The sequence below is a fragment of the Sus scrofa genome, chromosome 8, assembly GCF_000003025.6.
Source record: "Sus scrofa isolate TJ Tabasco breed Duroc chromosome 8, Sscrofa11.1, whole genome shotgun sequence".
NCBI classification, from domain to species: domain Eukaryota; kingdom Metazoa; phylum Chordata; class Mammalia; order Artiodactyla; family Suidae; genus Sus; species Sus scrofa.
In genome coordinates, this window is record NC_010450.4 from 118,011,254 (window position 1) to 118,031,690 (window position 20,437).

Here is a 20,437-nt window from a genome sequence, read left to right on the forward strand (position 1 = left end):
TGGCCCTACATAAAGAGCCTGTGAGATGCTTTATGTTTCCAGCCTAACCCCTAGAATGATTCTGGTTTCTTCCTTCTCTGTCTTTATTGCTTAAATTCGGGTAGATGAATGAGTGTGAATTCATTTTCACCGCAGATAACTATGTCTCTCTGAATCACTTCGATACATTTACCAACTGGTGCCTTGAATCCTATGTTAAATAGGCTAATTTTTAAACCCAGTATTGAACAATATAATGAAATTTTGTGTGACTCAAGCATTTATAATGCAACAAATTGTGACTCAGTGATAAATACACCTCACATAGTTCTCATTCTGAGCATTCACTAATTAGTAACAAAGCTGTGCGGATTCCCTGTAAAGTGTTAGCCTTGATTCTAGCAATGCAAATTTGATTTGTGATGTGATGATTCAGTAACTGCAAACATAAAAATGTATAGCAATTTAAGAATTTTTTAAATTGCTTTGCACACAGGAGGAAACAATTATGAACCCCAAAGGTATAGATGGAAATGAACCAACAGAAGGAAGTAACCTACTGAATAGCGGTGAAAAAATGCAACAGGAAGCAACACCTGAACCAAATCATTTGCAAAGAATAAGACAGACATTTGCTTGCCCACCACATGGCTTACTGGACAGCATAGTAACAAATGGTATGTACACGGGAAGGATGAATTCAGACCAAGAGGATAAAAGAGGAAGTTGTTATGATAAGAGATTCTAAAATAATATAGTTTAAAGGACAAAAAGGTTTACTTCTCTGTCACTTCAAAACTGCAAGATGAACAGTTTATAACGGTAGGTGGCCCTGCTCTAGAGCCATTCGGGGTCCAGGCCAACAGGGTGCCACCATCTTCAACATAGGGCTTCCAAGAATGCTGTTGTCACCACCAGTGCAGCCAGCAGGAAGAGGGAAAGAGCAGAGCCAAGGTCACTTTCCTTTTCTGTATATGAGTAATTTCACAGGGTTATGTTATGGCTCCAGTGAGAAAAATGATTGAGAAATCACTTGTCAGCAGAAAAGCACTAACATAAATGTTGGTTGTTAAGACTATTAGATAACGCCACTAATGTTTGAGCAAATACAGCTCAATTTACACTTCCAGATGAATCCATCAGGATCCTGATTTTCAGTTCCACTTATTGCTGTAGAACTGCAAATACTTAAAATTTGAGGAGTAGGAAGGGGGAATTTATCTTAGCACTATTTTGAGTGTTGTTAGGGTTGGGATATAGTTGTCTTTTAGGAATGGATTTGTTTTTTGGAGGCAGCCCAACATATTTTGATAGCAATTTGATGAATAAATAGGTGATCAGATTCAATAATGCTATTTTTGTTCGTAAAGGAAGTGTGTGTATGTATGTTTATTGATTCCACACATAGGTAATGTCCTATGATGTTTGTCTTTCACTGACTGACTAACCTCACTTAGTATGATAGTTTCTAGGTCTATCCATGTTGCTGCAAATGGTATTATTTCTTTCTTTTTATGGCTTAGTAATATTCTATTGTATATATGTATCACATCTTCTTTATCCATTCCTCTGTTGATGGGCAATTAGGTTGCTCCGTGTCTTGCCTATTTTATATAGTGCTGCAATGAACATTGGGATGCCTGCATCTTTTTGTTTGAATTATGGTTTTCTCTGGATAGATGCCCAGGAGTGGGATTGCTGAATCGTATGGTAGTTCTATTTTTAGTTTTTTGAGGAACCTTCATACTGTTTTCCATAGTGGTTGCACCAATGTACATTCCCACCAGCAGTGTAAGAAGGTTCCCTTTCCTCCACACTCTCTCTAGCATTTATTATTGGTGGACATTTTGATGATGGCCATTCTGGCCGGTGTAAGGTGGTATCTCATAGTAGTTTTGATTTGCATTTCTCTGATAATTAGTGACGTTGAGTATCTTTTCATGTGTTTTTGGCCATCCATATGTCTTCTTTGGAAAAATGTCTATTTATAATCTCTGGCCATTTTTTGGTGGGGTTGTTTGTTTTTTTGGTATTGAGCTACAGGAGGTGTTTGTATATTTTGGAGATTAATTCCTTGTCAGTTGCTTCATTCTCAGATTTTCTCCCATTCTGTGGCTTGTCTTTTTGTTTATGGTTTCCTTTGTTGTGCAAAACCTTTTAAGTTTAATTAGGTCCCATTTGTTTATTTTTGCCTTTATCTTCATTACTCTAGGAAGTGGATCTGAGGAGATATTGCTGCAGTTTATGTCAGAGAGTGTTTGGCCTACTTTTCCTCTAAGAGTTTTATAGCATCCAGTCTTACATTTAGGGCTTTAATCCTTTTTTTTTTTTTTTTTTTTTTTTTTTGTCTTTTTGCTATTTCTTTGGGCCGCTCCCACAGCATGTGGAGATTCCCAGGCTAGGGGTCGAATCGGAGCTGTAGCCACCGGCCTACGCCAGAGCCACAGCAACACAGGATCCGAGCCACGTCTGCAACCTACACCACAGCTCACGGCAACGCCAACCCACTGAGCAAGGGCAGGGACCGAACCCGCAACCTCATGGTTCCTAGTCGGATTCGTTAACCACTGCGCCACGATGGGAACTCCCTTTAATCCATTTTGAGTTTATTTTTGAATGTGGTGTTAGAGAACATTCTAATTTCATTCTTTTACATGGAGCTGTCCGGTTTCCCCAGCACCACTCGTTGAAGAGACTGTCTTTTATCCACTGTATATTCTTGCCTCCGTCATAGATTAATTGACCATAGGTGCTTGGGTTTATTTCTAGGCTTTCTATCCTGTTCCTTTGATCTATATTTGTTTTTGAGCTGTGTATGTATATTGGAGGATGTGTAATAGAGCAGGAAAAGGGAGAAAAAAGTCAAAACTTTTCTATAACGCCTATTTCAAAACTTGTGTTAAGGAATGACAGCGTCATTATAGTAAGTATATGGCCTCCCCATGTAAATATATTGAAGAATATGATACATTTAATCTAGAAGTTATGTTTATGCAAAGTCAGACTCACACCTTTATACTCTTATTTCACTAATGAGCGCTGAAAAACATGGTTATCATTCTCAACTGGGACAAAGGAAGCCAAGTATAATATGTTATACTTCAGGCTGTAGATATGTTTTTAATGAAATTAGGTAAGTTTCTGAACTGCATGATAAAAAATCTCAAACCTTAATAAACATGTAGAGAAAACCTGGTTCCAAAATATACACTAGTTGAGATGGGAACAGAAAATGTAATACCTATTCTGTTCTTTTCATTATTTTTTTAAACTTTTACCATTCAAATTATGGCACACTTCTAGTTAAAACATTTACAGTATAGCAGATAATAGACTGCACTAAGGAAAGGGTGTAAATGAGTGATGTGATTTGGAGACTAATTTTGTAATTCTGTAATCATTGTCCATAAAGCTACCTGCGAAATGGGAACTCACAATACATAAATTTCTTTCACTTGTTTTCTTGTATTTCTGTTCCCAAGGCTTACAAGATTGCTTTTTTTTTTTTTTTTTTTTTTCCTATACTCCTTCCTGTGCTCATTCAGTATACAAAGTATACTTCTTAAAAATACGTCTTAGAAGTTCCCTGCTGGCTCAGAAGATTAAGGATCCCGTATTGTCATTGCTATGGCCCAGGTTCAATCCCTGGCCTGGGAACTTCTGCATGCTACGGGTGTGGGGCCCCCCCCACCAAAAAAAGAAGTAAATCTTACATGTGAAAATACTATTTTCCAATATTGTAGATAAGAAGTAAATTATTAACTGAATTCAACATGATTTAGAGAAACCTTATAAATGAACATTTACTATGTATTTAGAACTGCATTTTGAATATGAGAAAGGAAAAGAAAAGTTAGAGTTGTTGTTTGTTTTTTTTTAGAGTAGTACTGAAGTGGAAAACTCTTAATTCTGCCTTTCTGAATTTAGTATAAAATTAAGTTTATGCTGTGATAAAATTTAGTAGCTGGCAATTTCTGCTTTCCCATTATACAAACAGAACTGTTAGAAATTTCAGCCCCTAGAGCCAATTGTAAAATACTGAAAGCCCTTTCTGCTTCATTGTAATAGCCCCATAAGCCTAGAAAATCTTAAACAATTCTGTGAGGATTTTAAAAATGGAATATTGGACTTGATCTCTAGCAATATGTAGATGAGACTCAAGGAAGAGTTTTCTCACTTAGGCCAATGCAAATGTCTGAAAACAGTATTTTAAGTCTTTTTAAATATACCTTTTATCTGTCAAGAAAATAGGAGGTCATCAGACACAAAAAACAAAGTGTTAAGTAGGAGAGATAAATAAACTCTCAAGCTGTCTTTCACTGCATTAGCTTCTGAAAAACACCAATGCACTTGAGATTTGAGAACCATGAGCGTATAGGAGGCTATGTTAGAGCCTGTCCTGCTGGGGAGAAGTATCATAGGAGAAATGATTCTCCCTCGGCCACACAAAGTTGGACCCAGTGTGATGGTGGATTTGAGGTAAACCTGCCCTTTGGGGACCAGTAACTAAGCCTCTCTGTCTAAACTGTGGTGCTGGCTGGGAGAAGGGAGAGTCTCCGTTGAAAAATGGGTAACTCCATTCTGATTTGAATTTCTCCAGATTTGCAGAAAAAGACTCAAACAGAAAGTATATCTAAAAGTGGTCCCAGATGGTAAGCATCTAAACACATGGTAGAAGCAAAGTCAGCTCTAACTAGGAAAACTCACGTTCAACCTAAAGCTCCAGCAGTTCCCAAAGATGAAGTTTCCTGCTCTTGCAGGAAAGCAAGCCAAAAAAATCACAAAGAAATGCACAAAGAAACATTTCAAAATTTTTTATTATCAGAAAATAGAATATAAAATATTTTCAGTATCTATAAAGAAATTAAAGTGAAAATAGCAAATATGAATACAAAACTAATAACTTTATAAAAATGAATAGAGTTTAATAAGAAATTGAAATTCTAGAATGAAAAATAAAGGACAGTAATTGAAATTTAAACCTCAGTGGATAAATTAAACAGCAGAGTATGTTAAAGGAAAATTGGTCAACTAGCAAATCGATCTGAAGAGATTATCTACAGTGCAGTATGCAAAGAAAAGGTGGGAAATGTGAAGCTAGAGTTAGCAAGGAGACAAGAATGTGACTATTTAATCATAGTTCCAGAAAAAAAGAGAATAGGAAGAATGGGGAAAATGAAATAATTGAAAAAATTCAGAAATTTCCAGAGATGATAAAAAAATAAAATAAAACCTAAAGCAAAACAAAAGGAAGCCATTCCTGAATATACACTGAAATTGCAGAAAACTGAAGAGAAGGAAAGATCTTAAAAACAACCAAAGAAAAACTGTTCCCTCAAAGAGCTGAAATTAGACCTAAAAACAATAAGAAAGACAGAAATCAAGGAATAATATTTTCAAGGAACTCCAGAGAAGTAACCCTCAACTTAGAATTGTATACTTAGAAAAGCTATCTGTTTTGGTTTTGTTTGTTTGTTTTGTTTTGTTTTTGGCCTCACCTGAGGCACGCAGAAGTTCCTGGGCCAGGGATCAAATGAATGCTCCAGCAGTGACCAAAGCCGCAGTGGTGACAATGCTGAATCCTTAACTCACTGAGCCACAGGAGAACTCCTAGAAAAGCTTTTTTTTTTTTTTTTTTTTTTTTTCTTTTTAGGGCCACACCAGTGGCATATGGAGATTCCCAGGCTAGGGGTCTAATTGGAGCTACAGCTGCTGGCCTACACAACAGCCACAGCCACAGCAATGCCAGATCCTAGCCACATCTTCCACCTACACCACAGCTCATGGATCCTTAACCCACTGAGCGAGACCAGGGATTGAACCCGCAACCTCATGGTTCCTAATCAGATTCGTTTCTGCTGAGCCACGATGGGAACTCCTAGAAAAGCTATCTTTTAAGAATAAGAATAAAGATAATTCCAGATAAGTAAAACTAAGAATTTGCTACTAACAGATCCTCATGAGAAATATAGCATGCTCTGCTACAGGGTGTTTCTATACCATGAATTTGTTCATATGCGATGGTAAATAGGGAATTGTGTCTAAGATGAAGTTTGCATTTTTGTACATAATTTTTCCCTGGACATTAACATTTAACATCAAGCAATAGCAGTTAAGTACAAAGCAAATTGAAAAACAAAGCAAAAAACTCCAGAAGATCAATATTATACTTTATTACAATTAAAGACTTAACTAATTTGAAAGATACAACCTTTTGAAAAACTGAGCACTCTGTGGAAGTGCCTTCTTTTCAGGCGGTTAGTTGTTTTCCCAGAGGCTTCAAAAGCTAACTTTCCACAACATCAAGCTGTCTAATGAAACCACAGGTGGATAAAGAAGCTGCCGATGCTTTTCCCTTAGTTAAAAAAAATAAAGAACAACAAATTACTTGTTTGATGGAGAAGGCTACAAGCTGGATCAGATTTTTATGGAATGCTTTTAAGATTCTCTGTCTTGAAATAGGAAGAGTGGTCCCAGAGCTTAAGGCTGCAAAGACGAGGCTGACTGTGGGAGATACAAATGGTGGTAGACTTAACTGTGCCAGTACATTTATTAGGATTGTTGTTGCTGTTCTTAGTGCTTTGGTCACAAGTTTTGAGTTGTGTGTGGCCTGCCTTGTTTCTTCCGTGAGCCTTTCTATTTTCAGTGTACAATTTTTGTAGAACACAAGGTTTTCAGACAGAAAAACAGATTGCACATTCTGACAGCAATGCCTCTCCTAAAGGAAATACTTCAGACAACAACATAATTTTCCCAGATGAAAGGTTTGAGATGCCATATGGATGATGATCCCCCAAAAAGGTAAGTATGTGAGTAATTTTAAACAAGCATTAACTCTAGAAAAGAAACAAGGCTTAACCAATAAATTAAACAATGAGGTTTAATTCAATGCAGCACTAAAATCCTAGACTGTGATTGTTCAATATGCTTGTGTTCCTCTGAGGAGGATAAAGACGGCGACTATTATGCTTTTTCTTAACTAGTGAATTTTATCTATGGTAAAATTATAAAGAAAAATAGGGAGTGGTAAAAAGAAATTCAAGGTGCTGGTTCCTTCTGACAGTATGAAAGGAGGTGGGTGATGGGATTAGGAGGGGGCACATTGGTAGATTCAAAAGTACAGGTGAGATCCTATTTCTTAAGGTGGTTGGTGACTACACAGTTGTTCATATTATTGATGTTCTTTCAAACTTACACATGGTTATAAATATTGTATTTTTACCATACATAAATATTCAGTGTATTTTTAATGTTTAGGTTATATTATGACCTGCATATGACATTTGTTGGTCGAAACTAGTTCTCTTGGTTTATTTCAGTTACCATGGTGGTTCTTCTGTGGGCTGTCGTTTGGTCAATTACTGGCAGTGAATGTCTTCCTGGAGGAAACCTGTTTGGGATTATAATTCTATTCTATTGTGCCGTCACTGGAGGTAAACTTTTTGGGCTCATTAAGTTGCCTACATTACCTCCACTGCCTCCTCTTCTGGGTGAGTGCTGAACACTTCCTGTTTTCTTTTTTAAAATAGTAGTTTAGAAAGCTTTGGGGAGTATGTATAAAATATTTCTGGAGTTCCCATCATGGCTCAGCGGTAACGAACCTGACTAGTATCCATGAGGATGCGGGTTCCATTCCTGGCCTCACTCAATGGGGTAAGGATCCGGCATTGCCATGAGCTGGGGTGTAGGTCACAGACACAGGTCGGATCTGGCATTGCTGTGGCTGTGGTGTAGGCGGGCAGCTGCAGCTCCAATTCAACCCCTAGCCCTAGCCCCGAAACTTCCATATGCCATGGGTGCAGCTCTAAAAAGAAAAAAAAAAGGCAAAAAAAAAAAAAATTCTGTATTTGCTGTCCTAGAACTAAAAGCTAATTGTAAAATTTTAAGTCCAGTGAGCCAGTTGTTATGCACAGCAGTTTTTTTTAATTAAATTATATATACTTAAAATATAAAAAAAACTTTCATTAAAAACAAGAGCCATTAAGCATGCAAAACCGATCACTTCCTAATTATTTTACTTTATTTCCTCCTTATCTGTGCTCTTGAGATTGTGGAAATACCATGTAATGGTATGCCTCTGGCTTTCTCTTCCTAAATCCACATTCAGTGACACTGTGTTGGAAACTCTCAGCGGAAGTATCCATAAGACAGAAATCAGCAGATGCTACAAATCAGGAGTTAATATGTTGTTAGTCATTCGTATTGCTGACAAACAAGTGAAGTTCCATCACGGATTTTCATTGTTTCATTTTCACCTTGCAATTCATTAATATAAACAAAATATCAACCAACATTCATGGTGACACTATCCTCAGTCGTCAGTGATGTGACTTTGCTAAACCAAATAGTAGTCAAGCATTTATTTGTAGTCCGATTTTGTCAATTCATTGTTAAACTCAACCATAGTTATGGATACAGGATCAGCAATGAAAAACCATGAAAGCTTTCTGTGAGAATCAGTTGGCTGTATAGAATTTACATTGATGGTTGGTTTTTTGGGTTTGGGGTTTTTTTGCCTTTTGCTTTTGAGGGTTTTAGGGCTGCACCTGTAGCCTATGGAAGTTCCCAGGCTAGGGGTCACATTGGAGCTATAGCCACTGGCCTACACCACAGCCACAGCAACACGGGATCTGAGCCACATCTGCAACCTACACCAGAGCTCACAGCAACGCCGGATACAGTGATGGTTGTCGTATATCTGTAAACTGTATTCTACACATCCCTTTATATCAGTAAATTTTATAATAAATATGTAAATATAAATAGACACACACTTTTTTTGGAAAGCCACTTGTTAAGCATTTACCAGCACACCATTGGATGTATTGTGTTATTATGCTTATTTAAAAAAATTTAGCCAGAAATTTTCTTCCACAGGCCATGAGAACTGCCCAAACATGATACACATGAAAATTAGTCTTAAAACTGGGCATTGTATCTTTAATGTTTCTTCAAAGAATTACCATTTTCATTATACCACAGAAGGCATTCTTTGTCCATTTCTCACAGATTTATAAATCATTACATTTTATTTAAAAGTTAAATATCTTTTACACCTGCATATATATATTTACACACATTTCCTGAGTAAAAATTTTTTCCTGTTATTTCATATTAGTGAGGACCATCGATATTGGCTAACATCAACCACAGTTAACTTGCTTTTAAATTTATGGTCATCAGTTGTAACTAAATATAAAAAGAAATAGTTATTTATATCTTACCATGCACTCTTTCTCAATTATAGTTTTCAATTTTAGGTAAAACTATAAAGTTATTTGGCTTAATTCATATTATTTATCGAGCGCTTTTTGTCCTCTAAAGTTATAAATTGAATGATTGTTAAAATGAGTCGTTCCTAAATATGTCTGTATGCTGTGATAAAGGGCTGGCCATCTACCTCTCTTTGTAAATAAGACGTTATTGGAACACACCCTTGCTCACTCATTCACATGTTATCTCTGGCTGCTTTCACACCTCAGTGCCATCATTGAGAAGTTGTAAAAGAGACTCTGTGGCCCCTAAAGTGTCTCTTATATAACCCTTGACAGAAAATAGTTGCTGACTCCTGCATCTAAATCAATGCTTCTCAAACTTCACCGTGCAGAAAAATGACCTTGCCACTTTGTTAAAATGCCGATTCTAATTAAGGAGATATGGGGGTGGAGCCTGAGATTCTTCATTTCTAATAAGCTCAAAGACCATCCTCTCCATGTCAAGATCTTAAGTTTTGAAACATGGCTGCATGTATAGGAAGCACCTTGGAAAGTTTTAAAAAAGCTGATGCCCAGAGATTCTGAATGAATTGATGTGGGATGTACCCTGGGCATCAGAATTTTTCAGAGCTCCGCAGGTGATTCCAAAGTGCAACCTAAGCTGAGACTGCTATTCTAGAGTCCATGAGAATGCCCTTTATATCTCTTCCTTTTTTCCATTCCATGCCTATTATTACAACAAACAAAATATACCATACTGCCAAGTGGTACAGGCTTGGGCTTTGAGATCACATGAATTCTCCTGGGGTAACAGAAATTATTCTGAAAGCTCACATGGTGATGTATCTTTCCAGCCCTTTTTGTAGTATCGCACTTGTGACAGAGGAAAAAGTTTAGCAGTTCTTATATTAGGACCAGTATCCAAAACCAAAACATCCGAATCCATAAAGACTTGCTAAGGCTGAGTGTGTGTGCTGATTGCCTGTTCTATATTTTCAAGAGTTCATTGAAATAATTGCTGGTAGTGGAGGATGAAGGAGAGTTTTTTATTCCCCAAATGAACATGAAAACAATTTCCCAGGAACAGTTTCCTTTGCCAATGATCTGGGCTGATGTGGCCACGTGATTTTGATTTGGATGTTCCCTTCTTACTTCTGAGCCCATGAGAGCCTCCCTTGATCATGGGGAAAAGAACATGGTCCTTAATAGAGGAGCATTATCCATTTCTTCTTAGTCTGTGTTGTGGAAACCTTTTTAAATATGCAAAAGTTATCAGTACTTGGTCAATTTTATTTCGTCTACTCCTAAATTTTTTTGAAGCAGATTATTATTGAAAAAATTTCCATAATACAAATCAAGAAGAATACTCCTCTATCAAAGATGCTCTTTCCCTCACAACCACGGGCAAGGTGCACATGGGCACAGAAGCAAGAAGGGGACACCTGTCAAAGTGATGTCAAGCGGCCTCATCAGCCCAGACCATCGGCAAAGGAAACTGGGTCCTGGGGAAATTGTTTTCACATTCATTCGGGGAACAGGAAAATGCTCCCTTCCCCCCCAAAACTCCAAAAGAAACTCTTAACATATTTTGATTTCAAGTAGGTATATGCTACAATTAATTTAGGACTAGTTTAAATCCACATTTTAAGTTTCAGTAAGGAATCGTTGACGTCTTAATGAAATATAGGGTTAGTGCAGCATTTGGAACTTGGTAATTCATCAGTATCTATGAAAATGAAATATGCCTATACCCTATGACCTAATATTTCCATTTTAAGAATTGTCTTGTGGGTATACTTGGATAAACCTACAAATAGGTAAGCTCCATATGTATAGATATCATGCTGGTCCAGCTCACCTCTGTATTAGCAGGGTATCGGAAGGATCTGGCACATTGTAGGCACTTAGTAAACACTTGATATATGAACTATGCTCATTTGAGCACTGTTTGTAATGAAAAAAATGTTTTTTCCTTTTTGGAGTTCCCGGGCCATGGATCAGATCCTAGTCACAGCTACAGCCAATACTGCGGCTGGAGCGGCGCCAGATCCTTTGACCCACTATGCCAGGCCAGGGATCACCCTGTGTCCTGGTGCTGCGGAGATCTCACCAATCCTGTTGTGCCACAGCAGGAACTCCTGTAATGAAAAAATCTTAAAGTCCATTAATTTGTTCCAAAATTATGATGCTTCCAAACAATCAGATACCGTTGCAACTTTTTTTTTTCCTTTTTCGGCCACGCCCATGGGATATGGAAGTTCCCTGGGCCAGGGATCAAATCCAAGCCACATCTCCTCTATCACAGGTGTGACAATGCCGGATCCTTAACCCACTGTACCAGGCTGGGGCTTGAACCGGCAATGCTAGAGAGACAAGCTGGATCATTAACTCACTGTACCACAGTGGGAACTCCACAACTATTAAAAAATAAGACATAAATATATATGTGCTTCATTGGATATAGATTAGGATGTATGGAGGATATATTTATGATATATAAATGAGGAACTATTACACAAAAATATATAAATGTGCTCCCATTTGTGTCTAGCACAGAAGAATGCATGAGCGCAAATGCACATACACAGAGGCATGCTTAAATAGGTATAGAAACTTTCTGGAAGGGCATAGAAAATCCTTAACAGTGGAACTTTTGAAGAATGAAGGTCAAAAGTTGCAGTCGGTAGAGGGCATGTACTTGATACTTTACACTAATTTTTACAGTAATTTTTAATTTTACCATAAGCATTTATTATTATTATTATTATTATTATTATTATTATTATTATTATTATTTTGGTCAGGGCCTCACCTGCAGCATATGAAAGTTCCCAGGCTAGGGGTTGAATCAGGGCTGCAGCTGCTGGCCTACACCACGGCCACAGCAAGGTGGGATCCCAGCCTCATCTGTGACCTACACCACAGCTCACAGCAACACCGGATCCTTAACCCACTGAGTGAGGCCAGGGATCGAAGCCAAATCCTCATGGATACTAGTTGGGTTCTTAACCCACTGAGCCCACAACAGGAGCTCCTAATCTATTGTTCTTATCTGTATATTAAAGCCTTGTATTAGCTTCTCTAATTTATCATACTTTAATTAATTTGTATTTTATATTTTTTAATTGAAAGTTTAATTTCACCTAAGGACTGAGTGAAAAAATGAGGTGGTTCCTGGGATTATAGGGAATCTCTTTTACAGCTAAAGTGCCAAAACCTGCTTTCTGTATTTGAAAACTAATAAAGAGTTGTTTGACTTCTTCATTCCAGGCATGCTGCTTGCTGGGTTTCTCATCAGAAATATCCCTGTCATCAGTGATAACATACAGATCAAGCACAAGTGGTCTTCGGCTTTGAGAAGCATTGCCCTCTCTGTCATATTAGTCCGCGCTGGCCTTGGGCTTGATTCAAATGTACAAAGTAACACATTTCTCATTGTCAACTAAGAATTTTGTTCCTTCACTATTGCCAGTATTTCCAATCACTGAGCTTTGGGAAATGGAGGTGAACACTGTGCATTACTTTCTCAAGAAGAGAAGAGAACCTATTTCATGCAGGACGCTCCCCAGATGTTCCCATGCTCTTTCTTGGAGAAAGGCGGGGTTACTGCGTGGGCACAGCACCAAACACAGGGCTCCCCCTGCCCCCCCCCACCCCCGCTGCTTTCTCTGACAGGGGTATGGGCCATAGTTACAAATAATGGTCATGAGAAAGAACACACTGTATTTTTTTGTGTGAAAGCCCTATAGCTTAGGGCTAATTACTGGCTCGGGAACCTGCCTAGTATAGAGAATGAATCTCAAGTACAAGGTTTTTTAGTGCTTTTTTCCCCTGTATGTTCTGAATGTAGGAACAAATGTTCTTGGGGATGGAGGTTTTCATCCAAGCCTCATTTGGGGGCCACAAATGATAAGTCAAGCTAAAACTGCGAGGATTAAAACAGCCAGTGTGGGTATTTTGAGCACAGCCTCTGGAAGCAGCCTGCCTGGGTGCAAACCTAGCTCCACGAGTCATTCATTTCATGGTCGTTAAGCAAATTGCTTTTACTTGTGCCTCTTTAGATGCACAATCTATGAAACAGGCATAATAATATTACCTGTACCATAGGGCTGCTATGAGGACTAAACAAGCTCTCTCTAAAACACTGAAAACACTGGATGTTCTAAGTGGAACATACCTGGAAAATGTATGGTGATCCAGACATGGTCTGAAGACTGAAGCGAAAGCACTTGATATCACAATCTCTGCATATCCTTAGAGAATTATTTTAGGATGTCTGTTTTTATATTTCAGGCCCTGAAGAAGTTGAAGGGTGTTTGCGTAAGATTATCCATGGGTCCTTGTCTCGTGGAGGCGTGTTCATCTGCTCTTCTTGCCCATTTCCTCATGGGTTTACCATGGCAGTGGGGATTTATGCTGGGGTAATGGTTTTCTTTGTTGTGTGACAACATGCACATTTAGGGCTTTCGCTGATTCCATGCAAGAGAAAGCATAATAGCATTTTCTCGAGGACATCAGAAAATACAGTATTGTTATTCCAGCATAATCGAAATATTATAACTTCTGGAGTTCCTGCCGTGGTGCGGTGGGTTAAGAATCCGACCGCATAGGCTCAGGTTGCAGTGGAGGTGCAGGTTCAGGCCCCGCCCAGCACAGTGGGTTAAAGCATCCAGCATTGGAGCAGCTGTGGCTCAGATCATAGCTGCGGCTCAAATTCAATCCCTGGCCGAAGAACTTCCATATGCTATGGGCACAGCCATAAAAAATAAAATAAAATAAATATTATAACTTCAAATTAGAGTATAAGTATATAGTTTATGTCTAGCTTTTGCAGTGATTATAATAAACTCTTGAAGACATAATCATCTTCTACCTGTACGTGATTCTGTGCTGGCCAGGGAGACGCCCAATCTCACCTAGCGTCTGTTGAAAGGATAATAAATGCATCAACAGTGATCAACACCCAGCACTGTTTTCCTCCTTTTATCACCAGACAGATTTGATTAGGTGGCCCTGCTGTCTAATGGTTAAAGAGGCGGAGAAGTAAGTAAATATGAAAACACCCAGTAAGAGTTTAGTACTAATAAGTAGGCAAGAAATAAGAACGTCTTACTTCTCATGGCCAAGACCCTGAAACTATACATACTGCTTGCATTCCAAGTCCAGCTCTGTAACTTTTTGGTATGCAGTCTTTGGCAAGTTATTTAATCTCCCTGTGCCTCAGTTTACTCATATGCAGAATGAAGATAATGATGATAGCCAATTCATGGGGTTGTTGTGAGGATTAAATTAGTCACTGTATGTGAAGTGCTTCACATAGTAAGCACTGTGAAATGCTCTCTTGCTGTTAACTGCTGCTGCCAGGACGAGCATCGCTGCCAGTGTCATTATGGCCTTCTCGTTCTACCCTGTTGTTTTATTTTACATGTCACATCCTGATAGAAGGCCTGACATCACTGGGTTCCCATCCCCAAAGTCCCTTTCAAACCTCATACCATGAATATTTTGTTTTTTGAAAAAAAGGCAGATTCCCAAGACCTAGCCCCATTAGGCCTTCTATACCACTCATAAATACACACTTTAAGGCCGACTAAGTAGTTCTAACACAGGTCATCCATGGCCACACTCTGAAAAAGCATTCTGTGGAACTGGCCTATGTGTATGTGTTTCTGGTTTGGTGTTTTGCTGCCATCTGAAAGACTAGTTGTCTCAAGTATAACCTCTTGGAGGTTCGTTGTGGCTCAGAGGTAACGAACCCAACTAGTATCCATGAGGACGCAGGTTCAATCCCTAGCCTTGCTCATTGGGTTAAGGATCTGGCGTTGCTCTGATCAGGCATTGCTGTGGCTGTGGTGTAGCCTGGCAGCTGTAGCACGAAGTCACCCTGAAGTCTGGGAACTTCCATGTGCCATGGGTGCAGCCATAAAAAGAAAAAAAAGTGTAACCTCTGAAAGAGTGGAGGTTATGATTATTTGAACTACAACAATATGATAATGAGTAAGATACTGTCATAAATGCTCAAAGCACTGCCTGCTTAGTTTTGTTGTAGGCGCTGTATCCCCAGCTGTCGTGGTACCGTCCATGCTCCTTTTGCAAGAAGGAGGCTATGGTGTTGAAAAAGGCGTCCCAACCTTACTCATGGCTGCTGGCAGCTTCGATGACATTCTGGCCATCACTGGCTTCAACACCTGCCTGGGCATGGCCTTTTCCACAGGTACACTGATCCATTCACAATGTGTTGTTCCCTTGCACTTGAGAGACGGAGATTATAATGTTACAAGCATGGCGTATTTGCTTGATAACTGATTAAGGGAAATTAAAATAGAGAAAGCACCTCCCCAGAGTTAGTTCCATACCTAAGAAGGGACCCGTAGCCTCCTGTGTTTACTCGCTTCACCCCTAGACACACACTGCTCAGTCTGGTAAGTGCAGTAAGCGGAGATTCAAAGAGGCAAAGTTTAAAGAAGGGCTAAAATAGCTTCTGCCGAAGCCTCTGGGAACATTTAATTTTGGAGACACCACACGAGGGATGAGTAGGTTTTCAATGAGTGCAAAGACATCAGGCCAAGTGGAAGGAGCAGCACTCTTCTAAAATAGCAAGAGTTTCAGCATTTTACAGGTAATGGCAGCAATGATTTTAATGGGTATCTTTTTAATACATACTAAGTGTTTGAAATGGATTAATTATGTTTTTAGTAGTCATAAAAAAAGAACTCAAGGCATTTTTTTTTCTCTCGCTATTATTCAGTATCTTTACTCTCCTTTGGCGCAGCATAAACTTAAGTTCATTTTTTAATCCACGTGCAAGATTGAGAGAGAGATTTGCAGTTTCATATTAATGACAAAATGTAACTGAAGCTTAAGTTTAGCCTCAGATAATTTAGTGAGAAGGCACCTTCTCAGAATATCACGAATTTCAGTCTCCTCACCCTGCTGAAGGTGTCTTCCCATTTTTGGATTATATGTGATTTCTGCTGATCACCTAGAACTTTCTCTCTCCCCATTGCCTTCAACTTGCCTGACACTCAGACCCTGCCATATGTCACTGGTAAATCAATCTTATCAAAACATGGCTGTCATAATATTAATTTCTTATTTGAGAACCATTGAGGATTGCCTATTCCCTATTAAGTCACATCTACACTTTTGCCTCTTCTAACTCGGCTATACGTGTCCAAACTTACGTTCCCACCGTTTTACTGTTACATACCTTTAAAACCCTGGCTTTCAAGCCTCAGTTGCACACTAGAATTACCTGGGGAGTTTTTACTTAAAAGTACTCAAGTAGGCACTGCCTTCGTCCAATTAAATTACAACCTCTGGGAATGGAAACCATGGCTTTGGAGCAACCGTTTGCGTGTTAGAATCACAGAAGATGGAGAAGTGCAGCACAGTTGGGAGAGTCTGCGTGGGGAGGGTGTGGGCCGTGGATCCCTTGGAGAAGCTTCCCTGTCACCAATGCTGTATACCCTCTGCCCTGCCCCACTAAATGTGGCTCTCAGGTCTTTGGATGGGAATCACCTGGAGTCTGTCTGTCTGCCTGCCTGCCTGCCTGCCTGCCTGCCTGCCTGCCTGCCTGCCTTCCATCCTTCCTTCCTTCCTTCCTTCCTTCCTTCCTTCCTTCCTTCCTTCCTTCCTTCCTTCCTTCCTTCCTTCCTTCTTCTTTCTTTCTTTCTTTCTTTCTTTCTTTCTTTCTTTCTTTCTTTCTTTCTTTCTTTCTTTTTCTTTCTCTTTCTTTCTTCTTTCTTTTTTTCTTTCTTTCTTTCTTTCTTTTTTTCCTTTCTTTCATCTATCTGTCTGTCTGTCTGTCTATCTATCTATCTATCTTTCTTTTTTCTTTTTAGGGCCGCACCCACAGCACATGTAAGTTCCCAGGCTAGGGGTCTAATCGGAGTTGTAGCTCCTGGCCAACACCACAGCCACAGCAACGCCAGATCCAAGCCACATCTGCCACCTACACCATAGCTTGAGGCAACGCCAGATGCTTAACCCACAGACTGAGACCAGTGATCAAACCCACGTCCTGATGCTAGTAACCTGGATGCTAGTCAGGTTTGTTACCAGGAACTCCCAGGTGTCTCTTTAAAACGTAGATTCCCTAGTGAGTTCCCGTGTGGCACAGCAGGTTAAGGATCAGGCATTGTCAATGCAGCAGCTCAGGTTGCCAATAAAGAAAATAAATATAGATTCCAAGCCCTGTTAGATTTATTGAATTAGGAAGTTCAGAAGTAGGGCCCAAGAAATCTTTTTTTTTTTTCTAAACAATTTTACTATGTCAGAGACTGAAACTAATTAGCTCCTTTCTACACATTTTGTTGTTGTTATTGTTGGTCTCTTGTCTTTTTAGGGCCGCACCTGTGGCATATGGAGGTTCCCAGGCTAGAGGCCTAATCAGAGCTATAGCTGCAGGCCTACACCACAGCCACAGCAACGCTGGATCCTTAACCCACTGAGCAAGGCTAGGGATCAAACCTGCAACCTCATGGTTCCTAGTCAGATTCGTTTCCCCTGCACCACGACGGGAACTCCTGCACATTTATAAAAATTATTTACTCGAGACATAGGCCGCTACCACAGCTAGATGCTTTTGACCCTCACACCATTACCTAACAGAGAGCTCTCCTAGCTAAGCAAAATTACTGCAGAGGTGATTATTTTTTTAAATAAGAGATGACTGAAACTGTAGGGGAGGAAAAAACTGTTTCCCCTCTACCCTTCTCAGGTTCATTGGCTGGGTTCCTGTAAATCAGGCTGAGCAGACAAATTAACAAGAGAAAAGGTTTATTAGCATGTGCGCACATTTATACACAGGAGTACTCGTGATGAGTAACTCAGAGGGGTGGTTAGAATTGGGGGTTATGTATAGCATTTTAGCAAAGAACGATACTTTTACAGAGCAGTGCTGGACAAAGGAAAAGGACTTTGAGCTTTGAGAGGCAACAAATTGTGGAGAGGCAAATATATGAGCAAACTACTGTTAGATAAGGTAGAGCTGGTTTTAGAAGGTGGTTATATAAGTACATTCCTCTGATGCCGTCCCTGGGCTGATTAGGGTTCCGCTCCGTCTGTGGTTGACTTCTGTCCTTCCTGATATTCAGGTCCTGCTTTTAAAAGCAAATAGGCAGAAGGCAGAGAGCTTATCTTTATCTGTTTTTTTCCCAGTTGCCTTCAGCTCAAAATAATCCTTATGCCAAAGTGGCATACTTTGTTGTGGCAAATTCTGTACCTAAAACTACAGTAACAAGAAACAACATGAGTCGTTAGTAATATTTTCTTAGACCGGTGTGTGAGCAAAGGTTTTTTATGTTGGACAATTTCAGTATAATTTTCTGCACAAAGTGCTAACAAAGATTTTTTGAAATTAAAATTTCTGATATTCTGTTTGCTATGATGGGGCAGCATGGGGGAATAGTTTACTTACCTCTATATTACATTTCAAAGAAGCTAAGCAACAAATAAAGATTATTCCAAGAGCAATTTCAAAAATAATTTGTTTTCAGGGAGGGGGGAGGGGAGGGAGATAGACGAGGAGTTCGGGATTAATAGAAGCAAACTATTACATTTATAATGAATAGACAATAAAGTCCTACTTATTATTATAGGATATAGCACAGGGAACTATATCCAATCTCCTGGGATAGATTATGATGGAAAATAACATTTAAAAAAAAGAATGTATATATATGTGTGTGTGTGTGTGTGTAACTGAGTTAATTTGCTGTATTACAGAAATTGGCACAATATTGTAAATCAACAATACTTTAAAGAAATTAAAAAAATAATTTGTTTTCAGATTTACTCTTAGAAATAACATTGAGAAGGGGTAAGTCCCCTACCTTCATTGTAGTCTTGACTTTAATTACCGAATTCTTAAGTTACTACATTCTAGACATTTTTAGAGGTACTAAGATCAATGTGCATTTATTATTAAAAAATCAAGCTCTCGGAGTTCCCGTTGTGGTGCAGTGGTTAACAAATTCGACTAGGAACCATGAAGTTGCAGGTTCGAGCTGTGGATCCAGCGTTGCCGTGAGCTGTGGTGTAGGTCGCAGACGCGGCTCAGATCCCTCATTGCTGTGGCTCTGGCGTAGGCTGGTGGCTACAGCTCCAATTCGACCCCTAACCTGGGAACCTCCATATGCCGCAGGAGCGGCCCAAGAAATGGCAAAAAGACAAGAAAAGACAAAAAAAAAAAAAAAAATCAAGCTCTTAAATGGTAATTTGAATATTAGATCTATTTACCTAGCCTATGCATATAATGTATTAGAACATATTAGCTCTGATTCATGAATTTTATCTTTCATATTTTCTTTTTTCTACAATAATGAAATTTTATTTTTATTATAGTTGATTTACAGTGTTGTGCCAATCTTTCATATTTTTTAGTAATAAAGTAGATACATACTGAAGTAAACAAGGAAAAGATACACAAATCATAGCTTATGCTAGTTTTGAAATTTATCTCCAATATACAGATACAATATACATATCTTTCTCAATATAAGCCCATTTTATATGTGAGACATTCTAACTCACATATAGTTAAGAATGTGGAGAGCAGGAAATATCTATGAACTTTTCCTTCTATGTAAATCAGACGCTTTATGTTGTTGATTAAAGGCTGTGTATTTATGGATTTAGAATTCTGTCTGAAGTTTTTCTTCTTATGTATTTTTAAGGTTCCACAGTTTTTAATGTCCTCAAGGGAGTTTTGGAGGTTGTAATTGGGATGGCAGCTGGATTCCTTCTTGGATTTTTTATTCAGTATTTTCCAAGCAGTGACCAGGTAAAATAAATAATCTGTGGAAAAGTCATGCTCTAAAATGTCATTGGAGGAGTTTCCACTGTGTCACAGTGGGATAGGAGGCATCTTGGGAGTGCTGGGTCGCAGGTTCAATCCCTAACCCAGCACATTGGGTTTAGGATCCAGCCTTGCCACAGCTGTGGCTTAGGTTGAAACTATGGCTTGAATCTGGTCCCTGGCCTGGGAACTTTATATGCCGTGGGGCGGCCAAAAAATGAAAAAATAAAAAAATGTCATTGGGGAAGCATTCTAGAACACCCCTGAAAGCTGATGTGAAGTATGTGATTTAGAAGAATGGGCCCCCAATTTAATACTGCTAATTGCAATATCGGTGCTGTCCATAGGGTTTATGAAAAGGGCTGGATACATAAGATTTTAATGCAGTCCTGGAATTTTTTTCTCTGTATTCTGTATACTTCAAATTTCACTGTGAAACAGA

At 39.0% G+C, this 20,437-nt stretch overlaps 1 protein-coding gene across 8 annotated transcripts in view; it reads left to right on the top strand.

Moving 5' to 3' along the window:
* Nucleotides 1-20,437, top strand: part of SLC9B2 (solute carrier family 9 member B2) — a 52,654-nt gene that overhangs the window by 14,477 nt on the left and 17,740 nt on the right. For 6 of the 8 annotated variants that reach the window (XM_021100729.1, XM_021100728.1, XM_013989370.2 and 3 more), the window contains 6 exons: nucleotides 476-656; nucleotides 7,299-7,469; nucleotides 12,465-12,607; nucleotides 13,488-13,615; nucleotides 15,233-15,408; nucleotides 19,874-19,980. In XM_021100729.1, coding sequence (XP_020956388.1) covers nucleotides 476-656; nucleotides 7,299-7,469; nucleotides 12,465-12,607; nucleotides 13,488-13,615; nucleotides 15,233-15,408; nucleotides 19,874-19,980 — 906 coding nt within the window. Of the gene's footprint in view, nucleotides 1-475; nucleotides 657-5,790; nucleotides 6,781-7,298; nucleotides 7,470-12,464; nucleotides 12,608-13,487; nucleotides 13,616-15,232; nucleotides 15,409-19,873; nucleotides 19,981-20,437 lie in introns of those variants that run through there. The other 2 variants (XM_013989373.2, XM_021100731.1) reach the window with 2 other exon arrangements.